We start from the raw sequence: 22,706 nt of genomic DNA, 5'->3' as shown, positions 1-22,706 counted from the left end.
TGTAGACTCCATGGCCTCGTACGCCAACCGAGCGTATCCTGATGGAGATGTTTGAAGGCAATGCTGCTCGGTTTCTGGCGGTGATAGAAGCTCTACGGGACAGCTCTGTCAGGCTTTTGCAGACTGGCATGCCTGAAGAATTCGAGGTCCAGGATGTGGTGCTGGAGCTCATTTCGGCTGGCACTAGCCTGTTGTCTGGTACGCTTTTGCATCATCTCTGGCTCTGTGCAACTGAATGTCACTTTTAGGCCTGTTCATGATAGCTATAACGATAAATATAACTATTAAGTTTTAATAGTCTTTTCAAAAAAACTTCACTACAACTATAACAATAACAAAAGAGATGAACAATATAATTGTTATTACTTTCTGAACATTTTTTCCCAGATATGAATGATAGAAATCTTGACAGCCAATCTTGAATCTATCCTACTTTAAAGAACTAAGTATTTAAAGTGACAGACCACAAAACTGCAGTGTGTGCTTATGATAAACAGAGCATTATGTGTATTGGAGTGGATGCTAATATAGTTATTGTTGTTAACAGGCATTTAGGATTTAAATATCCGTTCTTTTGCAGGTTTTGGTGATTCTGACCACACTTTTGATGAGAGTCTGCCTCCCTCTGTCAATGCAGTCACTCCAACCTTCTCTCTCTTTGACACAGCTGTCGCTGGTGAGTCGTTGGATTTAAAAGGATAGTTCACCCAAAAAATAAAAAATCTGTCATTAATTACAAACCTGTAAGACCTTCGTTCATTTTCGGGACATAAATTAAGATATTTTTGATGAAATCTGAGAGCTTTCTGACCCTGCATAGATAGCAACGCAACTGACACGTTCAGTGCCCAAAAAGGTAGTAAGGACATTGTTAAAATAGTCCATGTGACATTAGTAGTTCAACCTTAATTTTATGAAACTGCGAGAATACTTTTTATGCAGAAAGAAAAATAACAACTTGGACATGGACTATTTTAACAACATCCTTACTACCTTCTGACTTTGAACATGGTAGTTGCATTGTTGTTTGTACAGGGTCTAAAACCTCTTCGAATTAATCAAAAATACATTAATTTGTTTTCCAAATTTGTTTTTCATGAGGGTGAGTAATTAATGACAGAATTTTCATTTTTGCGTGAACTATCACTTTAACTTGCCAGGTATTCTCCTTCACTCTCATTTGTCTTTATGCATTATGTGTTGCTCAGGGTCTCTGTTTTGTGTCTCTCAGGAAAGAGTAAGATCGCAGTAGATGCTGCGGTGAAGTTCGTGAAGCAGCTCTTCAGATATGAACAGTGGAGCACGTTTAGTCCACTCTCTACTGCACTTTTGTCAGCGCTAGCTGTAAGTACATCTATGACGGGGCTGCCCAACCCTGTTCCTGGAGATCTACCTTCCTGCAGAGTTTAGTTCCAACCCTGATCAAACACACCTGTCTGTAATTATCAAGTGCTTCTTCAGATCCTAATTAGTTGGTTCAGTTGTGTTTGATAAGGGTTGGATCTGAACTTTGCAGGAAGGTAGATCTCCAGGAACAGGGTTAAGCACTACCTGATCTATGATATGGCTTAAAATGTCAGCCAGACTGCTATCTTGTTATTTTTTCTTGTACTTTTTACAGAATATGGAAAGCCGCACGTTTAGAAAGCATGAGCTGGAACTGAGAATTTTGGAGGCTGTGGAGCATTTGATGTCCACTCAAAGAGTTAAATTCATCATGAAAGATGCTGCTTTTGATGGTCAAGCCGGTACTAATCATACTTCACACAGCAATTTGATTCACTCATAGCAAAAGACAAACATATATAAAATTCTTTTTATTTTTATATAAACACAAAATTAACATCATCCCTCTTTTATTGTTTTCTTCCCTTACAGACAAGAACGTTGTGCAAGCAGTCATGACAGAAGAATTTTTCAATCTTATTCAGACACTTCATGCTTGCGTGTGCAGGACAGACAAGGTCAGGTCTTTCTCACACTCTTTGAAAAGCTCATGAAGCCTTAATCTGACATGTTTATACGTGTTTCCAAATAGGATATCCAGCCAGATGCAGACTTAGTGTTGGACATCGTGCTCTTCTTTTGGGCTAAATGCAAAACGGTCTTTCAAAGAGCACAGTCGAGACACTATGACCCTGTGCGATACCTAGGAAGGATGGCAAACCAAGAACAGGTTATTATTTAAGCAAACAATAAATCTAAAATGCTTATTATGAGAGACTTTGTACATTTTAAACATGTAATTGTGTGTTTTATGTTATTTGTTTGGTTCTAAAGTGGGTGGAGACCCTGCTTTTGCTGTGTGAAGTGGCCCATGAGCGCCAGCTGGCTGAAGTGGACTTCATATTAGTGACTGAAATGACTCAGAGACTGGCCATGGTGTTGGAAAGCAGCGCGGACGCCCCACCACAGTCTGGGAGAAAGACAGGTCAAGATTTCACACAGCAACCCCAGTCTATATACAAATTATTGAACTATTACAACATATCCTGTAAACATGACTCATCAAAGATTTCTTAAAAATGTGTCATGACTTCCACAGGCATATGAAACATCACAACTGTTTTCAAACCTGATAATAATAAGTTTCCTTAGCTCCATGTGAGCATATTAGAATGATTTCTGAAGGATCATGCAACACTGAAGACTGGAGTAATGATGCTGAAAAATCAGCTTTGCCATCATAGGAATAGAGTTTATTATTAACAGTTTCTTTAAATTGTAATATTTCACAATATTGCTGTTTTTGAATCAAATAAATGCAGTCTTTGTGAGCATATGAAAACATTTTAATCTGACCCATCCCAAACTTTTGAGCAATGGTTATTTTGCACATTTAGTTACATATTTAGACATATTTCTTTCTGTTTTTCTTTCTGTAGCCACCACTGAAGATAGCAGTGAAGAGTCCATCCCTGTTAGAAAATCTGCAAGCTCTCTTTTTATGGTATGTTGTCCCACAAATAGAAATATAAGATAGAACTAGTGTAAGTTATGTAGCATCAGATTTAACATTTAGAATATAAATAAGTACAATTCCCTTAGAATCTCAGATTGCATTTGATCCAACGAAATCTAATGCACTTTTATGGAATTGTGTCAGGGTTTAACCCTAATAAAACTATATTTTCAACATGTTTGCAGAGGTCGAGAACTGAACAGCTGCAGACTGCATTGGATTTGGTGGAACGAGGTGTGGACTGTGTGTCCAGAGGACGGGCCAGGTCACTTTATGGGGGTTCTGCTGTGTTTGACGAAGTGTTCATGCAGGCAAGTTTTGTTGCAAAACAAGCCCTGTTAACTTTCTGTTACTGATACAATAAGCATGCTTTATAATTTCTTATCCACAGAAGTTTTCTGACAATAAGAGTTCCAAGAGCAACAGAGTCCCAGGGAGCAGCAGTACCTCTGACCTTAGTGCCCTTTCCATGGATTTACACCTGGAGTTGCTGGTCTTCCAACACAGACTCGCGCTCAAAATATCTGACTCATGGCCAGGTCAGAGAGATGTGCAAACTTTCAGCATCTCAGTGAAACACATTGGAAAGCATGTCACTGAATTTGTCATATTTGTTTGTTCTCCTCAGACGAGATGAGTTTAATTGAGTCTAAGAAGTCACATGTTAATCGAGCACAGGCTTCAGAAACAAACAGACCTACAGGAGGTGAGTTTTAAAACAATATAACATTAACATATTAAAACAAGAGGTCAGTTTAACCCAAAATGTACTGTTTTTAACAGATGCTGCTGTGCTTGAGAAAATCAAGAAGAACAACATCTCTAAGTGTGTTTTCCTAGTGCAGAAGGCCTTGTTGGCATTCAGGAAGAACCAGATGAGCCGAGAGACCAAGAAGATACTTGAAGTCAGTATTTCACATCAACTCCAAACAGTTGGTGTCACATCAACATAACATGATGTAAACTCAAGATTTTTCAATCTCTCCAGGAGGCCATAACGCTAATGGAGAAAGCTGAGCTTGAAGAGAGGAGGCTGGTTAGTTGTGCTTTTCCTTCACAGAACACTTTAGGAATGGCAGAGAAGAGACAGCCACCACCAGCCCCAATACTTCTCTCACGCACCAACCGCTCCATGACCTTCATTCCTGCACCATACACACTGGAGACGGAGGTTGTCAAATCTTTTCTAAAAGCATTACTTTGACATCCGTCAAGTACTTTTTGGATTTATTTCCTGGTGTTTAAATGTAAATGCTGAAGAACATCACTTCACTTTGATTCTGGCTTAGGTTTGCTGGTACAGTATTTATGCAAGAGAAGCAGAAGGTGTCAACCTAAAAGTACGACTTAAAGACTGCTACTTGTGTGGGACTGGAGATGTGGTAGGGTTTTTGTACTCAGTCTATTTATATTGTTTTATCTTTCAGCCACAGTATCTGAAAAGAAATTTATGTTTTAACCAGACTCCCGCCAGAGGTGAACGTTTACTTCATGTAGACGGGTTGGAACCTGATAAGAAGTACATTTTTGCAGTGGCTGCTTTTAATGCTCAGGGTAAAATGGTGGGGGGTGCCATTGGAGAGACCACCAGGCCTCTACTGGCTTCTCTGCCTCTACCACTACTAACAACCTGGGCCCACATAGCTCAGGTACGCAGATCGAACCTTATTGTGTGCCGCCCAAAATAGCCAGCCACTTAATGTCAGATTTATGTTGTTTAGGTGGCTTATCAGACAGGACTCTACTCCATTGCCAAAAGAGCTTGTAATGAGCTTTGGAGCCACTTTACTCTTCCCCCAAACTCAAATCCTGAGCGTCCAGAGCCAGAACAAGAAGCATGTCTTGAAGGATTGGCTCAAACAAGGTTTGATTCAGTATAATATAATATGTGACCCTGGACCACAAAACCAGTCATAAGGGTCAGTTTTTACTCAGTTCAGACTGAGATTTATACATGCATACAAAGCTAAATATGCTTTCATGGTTTGTTATGATAGGACAATATTTGGAGAGAATTCAACTATTTGAAAATCTGGAATCTGATGCAAAACACATCGAAATATTGAGAAAATCACCTTTAAAGTTGTCCAAATTAAGTTCTTAGCAATGCATTTTACTAATCAAAAATTAAGTTTTTATATATTTATGGTAGGAGATTTACAAAATATGATCAAAATACACAAAATAAAAACATGAACTTTACTTTATATCCTAATGATTTTTGGCATAAAAGAAAAATCTATATTTTTGACCCATACAGTGTATTGTTGGTTATTGCTACAAATATACCTGTGCTACTTAAGACTGGTTTTGTGGTCCAGGGTCATATGTAAGTTCATGTGTCTTATCAAATATCTGTTCCATTGTCATCTGTTTTTATTTCATGCAGACTCCGCCCAGAGACCCTGCAGCTTTCTTCTCCTCTCCTACAGCAGCTGTTTTTCTCCACTGTCTTCATCCAGACAGATATTCACATCCAAGAGGGGGCATTATTCTGTGACAGTCTCTGTGATGGGGGGGCTTTGATCTGGGGCCAGGTTAGTGAAATCAGCCTTACAATGGTTTAGATATTTATTCAGAACTGATAATAAAACCCATTTATTCCCAAATAATTCACCCTAGTCCTTGTAAATCTGTTCTGTCTACCCATCCATCGCAGGAGGCCAGGCTTGCAGAGTGTGAACGGATGCTGGTGGCCATTGATCTTGCTCTGCACCTCAATGACAGCAGTGGCGCCCTGCAGGCTGTAGTGAGCTGTTACGGCCTTCTCACTCCTTTAATCTTCAACCAGATCCCTTCAGAACCTGTCATAGAGGTGACTAATTTTATAAATGTGCTTGATAATAAAAAAATGTCAGTGTGTCCACCTTTTTCTTTAACACAGAAGTAAGCCTATGGGTGAGACTACTGGTTCATTATCCTCTATAAGGAAATAATGAAAAGAATAACATTGTGCAGTAAACGGTTGAACTGTGTGCACAACAAACCAGTGTGTTGATAATTAAAATAATATGGTAAGACAAACCAATTTGCAATATCAAGCAGCAAAATGAGCTGTTTTGTACAGCTAAAATAGCTGGATGCGGATGAAACCGGAAAAAAATAAAATTTACAAGAAGAAAAAGGTGGATAAGCCTGTCTGTTCTGTCTTTTAGATTCTCTTCTGAAAGATTTGAATGTTTGTTTAGATTTGGTTGGGTCTAGAAAAAACGTTTGTCGTAGTTCTATAACTTCGTTATTAAATCAGCTGTTTATATGATGGCTTTGCCATAGCAAAGGTGAATATAGATGTTTCATTGCATCTGTGTGTTTCAGGTGCTGCTGAAGTGCTTTACAGTGCTGCTGGAGATTCCAGAAGTCCTCAAGCAGAAACGTCCTGTTGCCACCACAGAGTCCCTGGAGCACATGGTCGCCTGTATGACATACTATTTAGCCAAGGTAGTGATTATATATAACAAACTGCTCACTTGTTAAGGGGATAGTTCGCCCTAAAATCAAAATTCTCTCATTAATTTGTCAACCTCACATTATTCCAAACCTGTAAGATCTTCGTTCATCTTTGGAACACAAGTTAAGATATTTTTGATGAAATCCGAGAGCTTTCTGACCCTGCATAGATAGCAACGGAACTATGTTCGAGGCCCAGAAAGCTAGTAAGGACATTGTTAAAATAGTCCATGTGACATCAGTGGTTCAGCTCACAAAGACAACAAAAATGTGACCCTGGACCACAAAACCAGTGATAAGTAGCAGGGGTATATTTGTAGCAATAGACAAAAATACACTGTATGGGTCAAAATGATAAATTTTTCCTTTATGCCAAAAATCATTAGGATATTAAATAAAGATCATGTTACATGAAGATATTTTATAAATTTCCTACTGTAAATATATCAAAACTTAATTTTTGATTAGTAATATGCATTGCTATACTTAAACTTAATTTGGACTTAACTTTAAAGGAGATTTTCACAATATTTGCATTTTTTTGCACCCACAGATTTCAGATTTTTAAATAGTTGTATCTCAACCAAATATTGCCCTATCCTAACAAACCATACCCCAATGGACTAGTTTTGTGGTCCAGGGTCACAAATAACAAATTTCAACAATTTCTTCTCTTATGTGTCCATGGACTATTTTAATGATGTCCTTGACTACTTTTTTGGGCCTTAATCGTATCAGTTGCGTTGCTGTCTATGCAGGGTCAGAAAACCTTTGGATTTCATCAGAAATATCTTAATTTGTGTTTTGAAGATGAAGGTCTTACGGGTTTAGAACGACATGTGGGTGAGTAATTAGTGACAGAATTTTCATTTTTGGGTGTACTATTCCTTTAAGAAAGAATATTGAGGAAAAAAATTGTTCGTAACATTATAAATATCTTTCCTGTCACTTTGGATCAATTTAATGTGTCCTTACTGTATATAAGTTCAATTAATTATTTCTTCTTCTTCTTCTTTTTATTCTTGATTAAAAAACAACTGACCTCAAATTGTATGTGTTCATCCAGCATCCTGTAGATATCACCTTAGCAATGTTAGAAATGGCTATGTGTGCACACGTTGATGCATTTCTGTGTGCTTTTAGAGCTTGCACTCCACTCAGGAGAGTCGTATGGCATCATCTGTGTTTGAGCTGGGAATGAAACTTCTTCAGGAGATCACTGAGGCCTCACAGCAACCTGCCAAAAAAACATCATCAGTGGAGCTGGACGCGGTGTGTGAGGTGTCTTGTTTATCACAGACTCTCTGTGCTGCTTTAATAAATATTAATGTCTGTGCATGTGTGTTTAATTTTCAGAAGAAGACAGCTTCCATTCATGATGAGGGGCCAAATGAGCAGCTAAAGGTTTTAGAGGCCATTGGCATGAAAACCATGCATACAGAAACATCCTTTAACAAAACAGGTCCGTCTTTTTTTTCTCATATCTCAGATCAGGAAGCCAATGTGTAAACAAAAATGTTATAAACAATAAGTGAAAAGTATGTTATTTGGCCTTTGATGCAGAATCTGATGGATGTGAGCTTACTGGACAGGAAGATCCTGTTTTACTCTACATGGTGATTGAAAACAGCCCGCTCCAGCAAGCTTTCAAAGAAGGTATAACAAAAAAACCAACACATACTAGGAAAAATCTGATTCACTGAATAAGCTATGACACGCTCATTTTGCACATCTGCATTTGTGTGTGATTGATCTAGTGATGAAATTCAAGCATAAGGCTTGTTTTCTGGAGTTTGTTGTGCGCTTACTTCAGAAAGCCCTACAAGAAGATGAGCTGGATCTGGTGTTGCAATGGAAGCAAGACATCTTGAACTGGCTCAGCAGGTGTGTGTTTGTATAGTCTGTGCTTGCAGTGAGTGTGTAGGTGTTTTGATTTACATTTCTGTAATATTTCTAGACGTGATGAGGATTTGTTCGGGCTAAAGAAGCACTCAGGTCTACCAGGGGAGGAGTTTAAAGACTTCACAACCTCTGTGATTGAGTACAATACCAAAGTAAGCTTCTGTTTTGTAAAATTGGTTAACATATTGCAACACATTTACACACATTAAATTAATGTTCTCTCTGTTTATCCAGCTTTTTCTTCCTGTTAGAACGGGCGCAGCCATTTGTAAATTTTATGGGTCTGGCTTCCAGTTTCATCCGCATCCTGCTATTTTTAGCTGTACCAATCAGCTTGTTTAGCTGCTTGATATTGCAAATTGCGAAATACCATATTATTTTAATGTACTGTCTTAATTATGAACACACTGGTTTGTAGTGCAAACAGTTTTACTGTTTACTGCACACTGTTGTTTTTTTTCGTTATTTCTCTATAGTGGATAATGAACTGAAAGTCTCACTTTATAAGGTTACTTCCTCGTTGAAGAAAAAGGTGGATAATAACCCTGAATGTATGTTTCAGAAACAAAAAGGTGGCACATTTTGGGATGGCAGGAAGTTGCAACAGAAGAAACTTCTGATTGCATTCAAGAGCCAAAACTCTGAAAGGTAAAACAATATTCACCCTGCTTGCAAAATAGTAAAATATTCCATTTTTAAAATGCATTTTTATTGTGCAGTTGGTTACACTAACATTCAGTAATTTGGATTCTGTAATTTTTTTTAATGTTTATATCAGAAATACAGTAAAAATAATAATATTGTGAAATATTATTATAATAAGAGCTGTTTTCTATTTGAATATATTTAAAAATGTAGTCTATTCCTGTGATGGCAAAACTGAGTTTTTAACAGCCATTATTCCAGTCTTTAATGTCACATGATCCTTCAGAAATAGTATTATAAAGTATTTATTTCTTAAAACAAATGTTACTGACCCCAAACTTTTAAATGGTAGTGTATGTGATTTCATCTTTAAAATCTGAATTTGCTTTTGTGTCTCTCAGAGAGGTTCGAGCTGTGGACATCCTGCTAAATCAACTGGCTGCTTTTATCAGAAGACATCAGCGTCGTTGGAAGCTAAGACAGATGCGTTCTGAGGATTCACTGTGGCGGTGTCATGCCAATCTGAGTCTGGCTTGTGCCCACCTAGGCCTGCTGAGGAAGAATGTGGGACCACCTTCAAAACTCTGGTACTTGGTATCCAACAACAAAACTGAATAATGCCAAATTATCAAGTTGTCAAGTGATGTCATTTTGGGTTTTCAACCTTAAACTCATTCTAATGCAAGTTTATGTTTCTGTTATGTTAATACCTCTTGATTATGTTTTCTCTGGACCTATTCGATTGAAACTTGACCTTTTTCTATCCTTTCCAGTTTCAGTCAGCTTTCGCTGCCTTTCTTTTCTCTGGCTCACTGTGGAATGCTGATTATGTGGAAGAACGTTCCACAGCACATCAGGCCACCTGAACTGACACTTCCACATCCCAAAGCTGTACCCCATCCTAGACGGCGTGCTCACAAAAAAGAAGTGAAGCACAAAGTTAAAGACACTAATCAAGGTAGGTTAAGGTTTTTTTTAGCATGACAGCTCTACACTGTTGTGACAGAATTTACACTGTTCACATTGTTCACATTGTTCACTGTTGTCTTCAGTGTCACATGATTCTTCAGAAATCATTCTTACATCCTGATTTGGTGCTTATGAAACATTTCTAATTATTATCATTAGTGGAAGCAGTTTTTTAGGATTTTGTGATGAATAAAAAGTCATAGATTATGTAGAGGCAGTTTATGATTGTCCTGCTTTACACTACAATCCCAGGAGAACCAAATACCAGTGACGAGGAGTTCAACTCAGCAGATAGTGACGTGGAAGGTGAAGAGGACACCCACAACCCAAAAGCTGTTGGTGCTCCTGTTTATCAAACCACCTCTCAGTTACTGGACACACTTAACAAAGCCTCTGTACACATGCGCAGAGCTATGGTAAATGCAGTTTCCTTTGTAATAGGCCTCACCTACCATGCTCTTTATATTGCAGTTCTACCAACGACATCCCCCATTCTTTTCACCAGGTGCTGGCACATCGTTGGGGCCACTGGACAACTTTACAATGGGCGTGTCGGACTCTCTGGGACCAATCCAACACACTGGCCCTGTTAGTGGAGCGAGGCCAAGGCCCTGATGCCCATATCAGACGGCTGACGATAGAGCAGCTGTATACAGTGATCACTCCTCTACTAGTACTGGCTTCAGATCTTCTCATGGACATGATGGAGAAGCTGAAGGTTATTCAACATCACCTTTTATATTTTAATATATATATGTAGACCAAAGAAAGGTCTCCGCCGCTAAATAAAAAATTTAAAAAAGGTAATTGTGCCTTTTTTTAACCTTTTTCTCAGAATTATGATATAAACTTGCAGTTGTGAGTTATAAAGTCAGAATTGCAAGATATAAACTCACAATTCTGACAAATGAAGCCAAAACTGCTAGATATAAACTTATGTTTCTGAGAAATAAAGTTGCAATTCTGAGAAAAAAAGTTAAAATTGCAAGAACTGTAATGTAACCTCACAATTCTGACTTTTTTCTCAGAATTGCGACTTTATTTCTTGCGATTCTGACTTTATAACATGCGCTTGTGAGTTATTATGTCAGAATAGTGAGTTGCAAACAATGTAAACAAACCTTTTCCCTAACTTGCAGTTGCGAGTTTATATCTCACAATTCTAAAGAAAAAGTCAGAATTGGGAGGGAAAAAAAGTCAGAATTGTGAGATATAAACTCAGAAATTGCAAAAAAATCGTATTTCTTGCAATTGTGAGTTTATATCCCGCTATTCTGACTTTATAACTCAGAGTTATGAGTTTATATCATGCAATTGCGAGTTTATATCTCACAATTCTGAGAAAAAAAGTCAGAATTGTGAGATAAAAATATTTTTTTTAGTGGCGGAAACAGGCTTCCATAAATAAATAAATAAATTGCCAATAAATAAACTTGATCATGATTGGTCATTTGCACCATTCTGCAGTCAAATATTGTTAAAATGACAGCTAAACTGTAAAGATATCTTTCATATTTGTTTTCTTTTTATTCTCTAGCTCTGGAATGTTTATGATGATCAAGATGTAGAGCTTGAGGCCAGCTTGTACTTCTCTGCCCCAATGGATGATGGGACAGTGATAGATCTGCGCTGGCTGAGGACTCTGGTCCTGCACACATTAGAGCTTCTGTACTATCAGGCCAAGTGGGAGAATCTCGCCCACCTCGCCCTGCTTTTCAACACATATACGCGGTATGCTGATGACTCACTGATGTAGCATTAATTTGTATACTCGCTGAAAGTAAACAAGTAATCAAAATATTCACAAATATCATTCATCTTGCAAAAATGCTATTGAAATACATTGCGTAATGGTTTCAGGGAGCGCTACTCTCACATCGTCACACCTGTTTTGGTGCATGCACAGAGGAGACTGTTGGACAGGATCAGCTGTTTCGGGGGCCCTCCAGCCCCTCAACCTCACTTCACCTTCACTGCGATGATCTCTGGAGAGAAGGTAGACAGAAATGATCACATACACATCATTCTGATTAACTCTGACAAGCACTGCTTAACATTTTGAGTTCACAGCCTGTCAAATACAAACCTTTATAATGGATATTCCAGTTGTGCATCCATTACAGTTGGTAAAATGACTAGAATTTGTGACTGACAACCTTAGGTGACGTGTAGGAATTATGCAAGCAGACAGTTACTGTTTCCCTGTGGAGAAGGTCGGATTATGATCACTGCGAATGATGCTGAACCAGAGCCCAAGGAGCTTGCAGGTACAAAGAAGGGTTGCCAGGTCCCATTTATGTTCTGATTAATTTACCATTTTGTGCATTTTTCCATGGGTCATGTATAATGACCTGAATGTATAATGTATAATTTATTTTCTAAAAAGACCATATTTAAGTCTTACATGTGTGCTTTATAATTTATTGCAGATGTGAAGAGAGCCATGTGTCTGGTGTGTGTACCGTTGGATGTAGAGGACACACTGCACTGTTTCAGAGAGACTCTGGAGAAAAGAAATCACACACTGCTGACCTTTCAGCACAGCCGAACTCTACTTCTGCTGCTACTGGCTGACACACAGCACTGTAAGCATTACACAACGCGCTGAGCTTGGGGTTTCTTGAACGAAATCAATTCTTTATTTCATCAAGGGCTCATTCATTTGATCCAATGTGTCAGTAAAGACATTTGTAATTTCTATTCCTCAAAGAATCCTAAAAAAATGTATCATGTTTTCCACAAAAATATTAAGCAACTTAGCTGTTTTCAACATTGATAATAACCGTAATGAGCACCAATTTGGCATTTTATATTTTTGATCAAATCATCAGCCTTGGTGAGCGTAAGAGATTTAAAAAAATATTCTAAATTACTTAATAATTGTTATTTTAGGCCTTGGCCTCCCGCTGAAATTTCTAATTGTTTTTTAGAATGGTGGTTTTCAATTTGTGAGCAAAAGAAGGTCTGGTGAACATTATTTGAAGATACTTTCATATTAAATTACACATAAATACAATAAATTACATCCACAAACCTTATTTTACTTCTAAATTGGTTATTTTGAAAACCCTTTTGGGAACTCATAGCATTCAAAGTCTCTTCTGTGTTATAGGACTTTAAACTATAATGTACAACTGTCTATACTATATACACTGCCTTGCAAAAATTCGGGGTTAGTAAGATGTTAATGTTTTTTAAAGAAGTCTCTTATGCTCATCAAAATTCTGTTTTTTTGATAAAAAAAATACAGAAAAAAATTATGAAATATTATTGCAATTTAAATATTATTTTAATATACATTAATTATTCCTGTGATGCAAAGCTGAGTTTTCATTAGCCATTAAAGAAATCATTCTAATATGCTGATTTATTATCAATGTTGGAAACTGTTGAGCTGCTTAATTTTTTTTGGAACCTTTGATACTTTTTTAAAGATTATTTGATGAATAAAAAGTTAAAAAGTACAGCATTTATTCAAAATAGAAATCTTTTTTAACAGTGTAAGTCTTATTTTATCAATTTAACACATCCTTGCTCAATAAAAGTAATTCTTTCAAAGAAAGAAAGAATAAAAGAAAAATGTACTGACCTCAAACTTTGAACGGTAATGTTCCAAAAAAAATGTAAGCAGCACAACAACTGTTTCCAAAATTGATAATAAATTAACATATTATAATGATTTGACACTGAAGACTGGAGTAATGATGCTGAAAATTCAGCTTTGCATCACAGTAATAAATTGTATTTAAAGTATATTAAAATAGAAAACCACTATTTTAAATTCTGTTTTTTTAATTAAATAAACACAGCCTTGATTAGCAGAAAAGACTTCTTTAAAAAGCATTAGTTAAAAAGCCTAAACTTTTGAATGGCCGTGTATTACAGTGTTTTGTTTACACTTTCAATCACACCCTTTATATGTGGCCTCAGCATATGTTGAGGTGCCGTTCTCTAAAGAGACCAGCGGCGTTCTGCAGGGAAGAGTGGAATTCAGCATGGCGGCCAGCACCCCTCCAGGCGTCAGCCCTCCAGACCTGTCTGCGGAGGACTTCAGCTCTCTGGGCTCCATCTACAGCACCACCCTGCCTCCAACACAGATCCAGACTGTTTTCTCTTCCTACAACAATGCTATTAGTGAGAACTGATCTGAATTTGGAGATCTTACAAGCAGAATTTGTTCATGAACTAGCTTTTGCAGTACAGATATATATTGTTTTGTTGTTTCATGCAGAATATCTTCAAGCAAATAAGTTCAACTCCCTTCAGGCGCAAGCACTCCATGACCTTGGAAACCTGCATTTCTACAATGGAAATCGAAGGTATGATGTGTTCACTGCATTATTTTCCTACTTTGAATATTATTAACTAGAGAAGTTGTACTGTGTACACTACCAGTCAAAAGTTTTTGAACAGTAAAAGTTTTTTAAAGAATTCTCTTCTGCTCACCAAGCCTGCATCAATATTTAAAACAGTTTTTTTAGGATTTATCTGAAATAAAAAAAAACTTTTGTAACATTACCATTCAAAAGGTTGGAGTCAATATAATTTTTATTTATTTATTGGAAAAGAATTTATAGAAATTAATACTTTTATTTAGCAAGGATGCTTTAAATTGATCAAAAGTGATAAAACATTTATAATGTTACAAAAGAATTCTATTTCAGATAAATGCTATTCTTGTGAACTTCTATTTATCAAAGAAACCTGAAAAAAATTCTACTCAGCTGTTTTCAACATCATAATAATAATAATAAATGTTTTTTTGAGCAGCAAATCAGAATATTCAAATGATTTCTAAAGGATCATGTGACTGGAGTAATGATGCTAAAATTCAGCTTTGTAATTACAGGAATAAATTACATTTTAAATATATATTTAAATAGAAAAAAGTTATTTTAAGTAGTAAAAAATTTCAAAAATTGTACTTGGGATCAAATAAATGCAGGCTTAGTGAGCAGAAGAGACTTTGACTGGTAGTGTATGCTTACACTACCTTTTAGAATTATGTGGTTACTAAGATTTTGTAAAATTTGTGAAAGAAGGTTGCATTTATCTGATCAAAAATACTGTAAAATACAGTAATATTGTGAAATATTATTACAATTTAAAACAACTATTTTCTATTTAAATATATTTTAAAATGTAACGTAATTCTGTGATGGCAAAGCTGAATTTTCAGTAGCAATTATTCTGAAAATTGTGCTGCTTACTATTTTTGTCTATACTTTGTAGCGTTCTTTGATGAATAGAACGTTCAAAAGAACAGCTTTTTTAAAAAGAGAGGTCTTTTGTGGCATTACATGTTTGTACTGCTATTTTTGGTCATTTTAATGCATCCTTGCAAAATAAAGCTATCAATTTCTGTAAAATATATCTTACTGACCACAAACTTTTGAATGGTAGTGTAGGCATTCACATGTGTTGAATTCACACCATATAAGGACAAAATTTCATCTTTTATGAGTATCTGTTTGTTTATGTATAGATCTGCACACTCTTTCTGGAGTAAGGCTTTGGACTGTGCTCTGCAAAGCTCTGGAGTTCTGGAATCTTGGGATGGTGACTCATGGGGCAGCAGCTCCTTTCAGGAAATCCTGCGGCATGCTGGGATATGGGGCTGTCTCCAGGGGGCTTTGCTTTCAGCCAAGATTGCACAGTAAGTGAGAAACCATAAAGTGTATTTGTGATGGTGCTCCATTACAGCGGTTTGATTTCTCCTGTAATGACAGGCACATCCTTACTTCCAACATCGATCAGCGCACAAAGTGCTGCCTTCTCTCTGCCAAACTCTTCAAGGTCAGAATTGAATCACTGTTTTTAGAGTTGAAAAAAGTCCTCTGTTTTGAGTTCAGCTGAGGAAATTATAACCAGTAGCACCAATGTCAACACTATGCTCTGCAGTGCCTACTTATGGCCTCTATGCCCCATCCAATGACGGACCTGTCATACTCCACGTACTCTGTGGAAACGGAGTTGATCCCAGGTATCGACCTCTTCTCTGAGTCAGATCGGGGGAATCTCAGCACCACAGTTGCCAGTTTGTCTTTTCTCAGCCACTGGCTGTATAACTCAGGACACCTTCTAAAGGTACCAGAGCATTGACACTTATATTAAGATGGTTAGAGTAGCATTTTTGCTTTTTTCCCTTAATATTCAACACATCAAACTGCTTATTTCAGGTTCTTCCTTTGCTGTGCCTGTACCTGTATATTGCCAGAACAGTGTGTCGGGATCTTCACCTCACTGTCACATGCAGAATACTGAAGGTTTGAAAGACGTTGTATATTGTTATATCTTGTACATCTGTTTTTCAGTTAACGTACTTGTCTATTTAAGTCTGTTGGGTTTGTACTGAGTTTGTTTGCATATACAGGTAAAGGTATTGACAGAGTTGGGGGCCTTCACTCAGGCGTTTAAAGAACTCAGCAGTCTCACATTTGGCAGGGAAATCCCTGAACCTCATGGAGGTCACCACAGAGCGGAGAAACCGCCTTGGGTAAAGCAGCATTAACAATAAAAATACCCACTTGACAAAAGCAGTGCATGCAATTAACTTCTTTACAGTGAAGTGTAGAGTTGATATGGCTGATATAAAGCAATTTTAAGAGGGTATATATATCTATATACAGTGTTTATACACTATATACAAAGCTTGGGATCAGTAAGATTTTTAATGTTTTAATGAAATTTCTTATGCTCATCAAGGTTGCGTTTATTTGATCAACATACAGAAAAATTAGTGCAATTTCAAAATATCAGTTTTCTATTTTAATATACTTCAAAATATAATGTATTCCTGTGAAGCAAAGCTGAATTTTCAGCATCATTACTCCAGTCTTCAGTGTCACATGTTCCTTCAGAAATCATTCTAATATGCTGATTCATTATCAGTGTTGGAAACATTTGTGCTGCTTAATATTTTTTTGGGACCTGTGATACTTTTTTGTGATTCTTTGATAAATAAACAGTCTAAAAGAATGATGTTTATTCAAAATAGAAATTTTGTGTTACGGTATACACTACTATTCAAAAGTATGGAGTCAGTAAATCTTTTTTTTTTTTAGAATTTTTTTAGAAATTAATATTTTTATTCAGCAAGGATGTGTTACATTAATAAAAATGAGTGATAGTAAAGACTTACAATGTTAGAAAAGATTTATATTTTGACTAAATGCTGTTATTTTAAATTTTTTATTCATCAAAGAATCCTGGAAAAAGTATCGCAGGTTCCAAAAAAAATATTAAGCAGCACAGCTGTTTTAACACTTATAATAAATCAGCATATTAGACTGATTTCTGAAGACTGGAGTAATGACTGGATCTGAAGACTGGAGTAATGGCTGATAAAATTTCAGCACTGTGTCACAGAATTAAAGTGTAGTTTCAAACTACATCATTTGACTTCTGTCAATCATCATTACGAGGCTATATAAGCAGCTCTCATTGCATCCCAGCCTCAGTTCACCAGAACCCGTGAATTGTATTTTAAAGTATATTAAAAAAAGGAAACCAACATTAGAAATTGCAATAATATTTCACAATATTACTGTTTTTTCTGTATTTTTGATCAAATAAATACAGCCTTTAAGAGAATAAGATGCTCCATTTAAAAAAAATTAAAAATCTTACTGATCCCAAACTTTTAAACATCAGTGTATAACATATTTACAATTTTAAAATAGCATTTTATTTGCTCTTTACATGACAGATTACACATTTCAAATAAATGCTGTTCTTTTGAGCATTTTATTTTTTCAAAGAATCCTGAAAATGTACAGTTGAAGTCCAAAGTTTACATACACCTTCCAAAATGTTAATTATTTTACCAAAATAAGAGGGATCATACAAAATGCATGTTATTTTTTATTTAGTACTGACCTGAATAAGATATTTCACATAAAAGACATTTACATATAGTCCATAAAAGAAAATAATAGTTGAATTTATAAAAATGACCCCGTTTAAAAGTTTATATACACTTGATTTTTAATACTGTGTTTTTGCCTGAATGATCCACATCTGTGCTTTTTGTTTAGTGATAGTTGTTCATGAGTCCCTTGTTAGTCCTGAACTGCCCGCTGTTCTTCAGAAAAATCCTTCAGGTCCAACTAGTTTTTTGGTTTTTCAGCATTTTTGTGTATTAGAACCCTTTCCAGCAATGACTGTATGATTTTAAGATCCATCTTTTTACACTGAGGACAACTGAGGGACTCATATGCAACTATTAGAGAAGATTCAAACATGCACTGATGCTTCAGAAGGAAAAACAATGCACAATAAACTTTTGAACGGAGTCATTTTTATAAATTCACATAAAACCATCATTGCAATTTGGAATTATTGAAATTGCTATTATTGAATAACTATTATTTTCTTTTGTGGAGCAAATGTAAACGTCATTTATGTGAAATATCTTATTTAGGTCAGTACTAAAAAAATATAATATGCATATAATAATAATAATAATATATATATATTGTATGATTCCTCTTATTTTAAAAATAATTAACATTTTTCCGATTCTGCAAGGTGTATGTAAACTTTTGACTTAAACTGTATTACGGTTTGCACAAAAACATGAAGCAGCACAACTGTCTTCAACATTTGATAATAAGAAATATCAGAAATAAGAAATATGAAGTATCATGTGACGCTGAAGACTGGAATAATGGCTGCTAAAATTTCACATTAAACTCCACAGGCAACGGAAATATTTAATGATGGGAAACCACTGTTGGATCCTTCCAATCTTCAAGTAAGTTAACAGATCAATACGTCCAGTCATTGACAACATACTGTACTAAAAAGCATAATGCTGGTGTGATTGCTTTTTCAGGTGCTGGATGAAGTGATCAATAGTAGGCCAAGTAAAGACATGATGGCTCTTTATGGCTCAAGATTGACCAGGCAGCTCCTGATGGCCAGAGTTCATCTCATCTTGGCTATATGTAGTACTATACATGACCCGCCTGAAAAACTGACACCGGGTATCATTTCAGCACAATCTTATTATAGTTAATTACAGATTATAAATCTCCATAACACATTACAAAATTATTTTCTTTAACCCACAGAGTTATCCGAATCTCAGGAGAAATGCTCTGGCACTTCCTGCTCACCCGATGTCTCCAGTAGTGAGGAGTCCAAGGGTCTCCAGCTCAGTGCCAGGAAACTCACATTAGGAGAAGTCAAGGTGCTCCATTTTACCGTTAAAGCTGTCCAACTATCATTTCTGTTAAAGTGTTCTTCCAGATCTAAGCCTATAAAAGTGTTTTAACATAATTTGACCCTATAGCATTAATAGCTGTAAAGTAGAAAGTTATAAACACAAATATAAATGCATCTACCAAATGCCAAGAGCATTAAGGACAAAGTGAACATAACGTCTATTTATTGCCCCTTTCAGGCCATACTTCTAAAAGAAGCACATGCTTTGCTTAGTCCTGAGCTCTTCACCCCACATCCACTGAGCACCGATCCTGAAGAAATAGAGCTGGCAGTGGATATCAGACTGTTGATGTCCAATATCAACATGCAGCAGGGCAGAATGGCTGCCAGGTAGTGCAGAAACTTAAATCATGGGGAAGAGTGCATGTTTGTGTAGTTGTGTGGGTGTCTATATGAACAGTTTAGAATGCAGTTTAAATGGAGCTTCAAAGGGCTCTAAATGATCCCAGCCAAGGAAGAAGGGTCTTAACTAATGAAACCATTGGTTATTTTCTAAAAAAATATACAATTTACATGCTTTTCAACCTCAAATGCTTGTCTTGTCTACTCTGCGCACAAGATGTGTGCATGCATAGTCAGTGGAATCCAGGTCAATACAGTTAGGGTATGTCAAAAAACTCCCATCTCTTTTTTTCCTCCAACTTCAAAATTATCCTACATGACTATTTTACCTTTTTTGCAAAGGGCGTTTGATCTTCTTCGCATGTTCACTTTGTAAACGCTGGGTCGGTACTTCTACAGCGATGTAGGACGATTTTGAAGTTGGACGAGAAAATGAGATGGGAATTTTTCGACATACCCTAACTGTCTTGAACCAGATTACACAGACTATACATGCACATCACAGAGCTAGACAAGATGATCATTTGAGGTTAAAAAGCATATAAGTTGTCATTTTTAAAGAAAATAACCAATTGTTTCACTATTTAAGACCCTTCTTCCTCGGCTGGGATCAGTCAGAGCCCTTTGAAGCTGCATTTATACTTAAAAGAATTAAAAGAAGTCCACTATATGGAGAACATTCCTGAAATGTTTTCCTCAAGAAACATAATTTTCTCACGACTGAACAAAGAAAGACATGAACATCTTGGATGACAAGGGGGTGAGTACATTATCTCTGGAAGTGAACTTCTCATTTAAATTCACCGAAGAATCCTGAAAATATGTGTCCTGTTTTTTTACAACATTAAGAAACAGTAGGAGTAACGGCTGCTAAAAATTCAGCTTTGCCATCACATGTATAAATTACATATAGTCTTGGTGAGCATGAGACTTTCAAAAATATTAAAAACTGACCCAAATTTTTTTTATGGTACTATATGTTCCTGAGGATGCATATATGTTTAGATGTTTGAACTCACTGTATATCTAAATGTCTTTCTTCTCTATTGTAGTGCAGATATGTCAGTGTCTGCTCTGAGGCTCCTCCAGACATCTCCTGTGTTTAAAAATGATTTCCGCCCACTGCCTCCTCCTGGACCGCCCTCGTCTGCTCTCAGACGACCCAGAGCCAAAGCACATCAGGTACTAATCTGTCTCTGATTTACTTACATAAATTCAGTGCTTGAAGGAGAAGTTCACTTCCAGAACAAAAATTTACAGATCATTTACTCACCCCTTTGTCAACCAAGATGTTCATGTCTCTTTCTTCAGTCAATAAGAAGTTATGTTTTTTGAGGAAAACGTTTCAAGATTTCTCTCCATATAGTAGCCTTCAATGGTGCTCCCATGTTTGAACTTCCAAAATGCAGTTCAAATGCAGCTTCAAAGGGCTCTAAATGATCCCAGCCGAGGAAGAAGGGTCTTATCTAGCAAAACAATCAGTCACTTTTGAAAAAAATGACAATTTATATACTTATTCACCTCAAACACTCGTCTTTTCTCTGCAGTGTGCATGCAAACTCTGTGTAATCCGAGTCAATACAGTTGACTGGGAGAAAAACTCCCATCTTGTTTTCTTCTCCAACTTCAAAATTGTTCTACATTGCTGTTTTAACTGTTTTTGTAAAGAGGAACATCTTGGATGACAAGGGAGAGAGTAAATTATCTGTACATTTTTGTTCTGGAAGTGAACTTCCATCTCCATGTTCTTCCATGTTCTGTAGGACAGATTCAGTTTCATTAGACTTTTATCTCTCTGTCTTTTTCTCTACAGACAAGCTCCCTGGATGCAAAGTCTGTTCTCAGTCTCCATAGCGGAGATGTTCCAGAAGAAGTGGAAGCGCGAGAACGCATGGATCTCCTATTCTGGCTGCGCTGCAGGCTGGCTGTGGTTCGCTCCCTCGTAGGCCATATCCCTGGAAGCGCGATCTGCTCTGGTTAGCTGCTTTGCAAAGCTTAATGCAGTGGAAATGTTGTTGGATGTATCTGGTATTTGGTGTTTATTAACATCTTGTGCTTGTTTGTGCAGGTGCAGATAGCAGTGCAGAGGCGCTGCGGCTGCTGAAAGAAGGTCTGGAGGAGGCCGAGGCCTGGGGAGACCCTGACACTAAAGCCCTGCTGCTTCTACAAGCCGTCCAACTCAACACAAACCGTGGCAGACCCAGAGAAGACAGTGCGTCCATGCTACAGGTCAGTAGTTTGTTATGACAGTTGATTTTGATTTAGTGCTATTTCTTTTGGCTGATGACATGTGTGTCTGTTTAGGAGATTGTGAGCTTGCTATCTGGGCGCAGTGAGCAATCTCTGCGCTCTCAAATGACTCTAGCTGAGGCTGTGTTACTTCTTAGTGAGCTGAGAGGAACAGGAAGCCAGACTCTTCACCTGCTCACACAGAAACTTCTGCAGCAACAGGTTTCGGTTATTGTCATGCTCGAAATGTTTGTTGATGCATGATGCAAGAGTAATATTTATGTGAACATTACCTTTTTTGTTATCTAAAGTGTTTTAAGACAGTAAAGATCTGATAGATCAGGTCAAGAACAACATTAAATTTATGTTTTGCATATTTTGCATTGGAAATATTGTTCTTTGTTTTCAGCTCTGTGCCATTGGAGAGTCCATAGGTCTTAAAAAAGGAGGCGAGGTGGAACTACTAGCTGACCTAAAGAATATTTATCTTCCACAGCTTCTCCTTCTTGCAAAGACAACCATGCGGATTGGTATGACAAGAGCAAAAAGGCAGAACTGTATAGATATGCCTCCAACATTCTGGTTAGGGGTTTGTTCTATATGGAGGCCTGTTTACGCCACTGAATAAAAAAATGTTATTGCGACTTTTATCTCACAATTCTGACTTTTTTTTCTCACAATTGCTTGATACAAAGTCACAATTCTGACTTTTTTTTGCAGAATTGTGAGATATAAACTTGCAGTTGAGAGTTATAGAGTCAGAATTGCAAGATATCAACTTGCAATTCTGAGAAATGAAGTCAGAATTGCATGATATTAACTCACAATTGTGAGTTATAAAGTCAGAACTGTGTGATATAAACTCATCAGAACTGCAAGATATAAAGTCACAATTCTGACTTTTTCTTGCAATTATATTTCACAATTCTGAGTCCTGAGTCCAGAATTCTGAGTCCTCAGAATTGTGAGAAAAAAACTTGCA

General features: G+C 36.8%; 1 protein-coding gene across 1 annotated transcript in view; it reads left to right on the top strand.

The window, feature by feature from the left end:
* Window positions 1-22,706, top strand: part of LOC127164386 (cilia- and flagella-associated protein 54-like) — a 31,370-nt gene that overhangs the window by 2,900 nt on the left and 5,764 nt on the right. The window contains exons 9-57 of the mRNA XM_051108320.1: window positions 6-198; window positions 581-676; window positions 1,232-1,344; window positions 1,622-1,748; window positions 1,879-1,964; window positions 2,039-2,176; window positions 2,281-2,431; window positions 2,886-2,950; window positions 3,148-3,273; window positions 3,354-3,501; window positions 3,591-3,668; window positions 3,746-3,867; window positions 3,951-4,133; window positions 4,252-4,344; window positions 4,426-4,611; window positions 4,684-4,826; window positions 5,352-5,499; window positions 5,622-5,777; window positions 6,278-6,400; window positions 7,553-7,681; window positions 7,766-7,871; window positions 7,973-8,065; window positions 8,167-8,293; window positions 8,367-8,463; window positions 8,874-8,959; window positions 9,358-9,543; window positions 9,730-9,914; window positions 10,178-10,341; window positions 10,431-10,643; window positions 11,463-11,656; window positions 11,786-11,921; window positions 12,087-12,192; window positions 12,355-12,510; window positions 13,856-14,059; window positions 14,157-14,244; window positions 15,411-15,581; window positions 15,655-15,721; window positions 15,827-16,012; window positions 16,105-16,191; window positions 16,299-16,421; window positions 18,627-18,680; window positions 18,762-18,912; window positions 19,000-19,118; window positions 19,332-19,483; window positions 20,548-20,677; window positions 21,309-21,471; window positions 21,564-21,724; window positions 21,800-21,946; window positions 22,134-22,254. Coding sequence (XP_050964277.1) covers window positions 6-198; window positions 581-676; window positions 1,232-1,344; window positions 1,622-1,748; window positions 1,879-1,964; window positions 2,039-2,176; window positions 2,281-2,431; window positions 2,886-2,950; window positions 3,148-3,273; window positions 3,354-3,501; window positions 3,591-3,668; window positions 3,746-3,867; window positions 3,951-4,133; window positions 4,252-4,344; window positions 4,426-4,611; window positions 4,684-4,826; window positions 5,352-5,499; window positions 5,622-5,777; window positions 6,278-6,400; window positions 7,553-7,681; window positions 7,766-7,871; window positions 7,973-8,065; window positions 8,167-8,293; window positions 8,367-8,463; window positions 8,874-8,959; window positions 9,358-9,543; window positions 9,730-9,914; window positions 10,178-10,341; window positions 10,431-10,643; window positions 11,463-11,656; window positions 11,786-11,921; window positions 12,087-12,192; window positions 12,355-12,510; window positions 13,856-14,059; window positions 14,157-14,244; window positions 15,411-15,581; window positions 15,655-15,721; window positions 15,827-16,012; window positions 16,105-16,191; window positions 16,299-16,421; window positions 18,627-18,680; window positions 18,762-18,912; window positions 19,000-19,118; window positions 19,332-19,483; window positions 20,548-20,677; window positions 21,309-21,471; window positions 21,564-21,724; window positions 21,800-21,946; window positions 22,134-22,254 — 6,577 coding nt within the window. The remainder of the gene's footprint in view (window positions 1-5; window positions 199-580; window positions 677-1,231; window positions 1,345-1,621; window positions 1,749-1,878; window positions 1,965-2,038; window positions 2,177-2,280; window positions 2,432-2,885; window positions 2,951-3,147; window positions 3,274-3,353; window positions 3,502-3,590; window positions 3,669-3,745; window positions 3,868-3,950; window positions 4,134-4,251; window positions 4,345-4,425; window positions 4,612-4,683; window positions 4,827-5,351; window positions 5,500-5,621; window positions 5,778-6,277; window positions 6,401-7,552; window positions 7,682-7,765; window positions 7,872-7,972; window positions 8,066-8,166; window positions 8,294-8,366; window positions 8,464-8,873; window positions 8,960-9,357; window positions 9,544-9,729; window positions 9,915-10,177; window positions 10,342-10,430; window positions 10,644-11,462; window positions 11,657-11,785; window positions 11,922-12,086; window positions 12,193-12,354; window positions 12,511-13,855; window positions 14,060-14,156; window positions 14,245-15,410; window positions 15,582-15,654; window positions 15,722-15,826; window positions 16,013-16,104; window positions 16,192-16,298; window positions 16,422-18,626; window positions 18,681-18,761; window positions 18,913-18,999; window positions 19,119-19,331; window positions 19,484-20,547; window positions 20,678-21,308; window positions 21,472-21,563; window positions 21,725-21,799; window positions 21,947-22,133; window positions 22,255-22,706) is intronic.

Source organism: Labeo rohita, chromosome 4 (genome assembly GCF_022985175.1).
Source record: "Labeo rohita strain BAU-BD-2019 chromosome 4, IGBB_LRoh.1.0, whole genome shotgun sequence".
NCBI lineage: Eukaryota > Metazoa > Chordata > Actinopteri > Cypriniformes > Cyprinidae > Labeo > Labeo rohita.
This window is presented reverse-complemented; position numbering and strand designations above follow the sequence as displayed.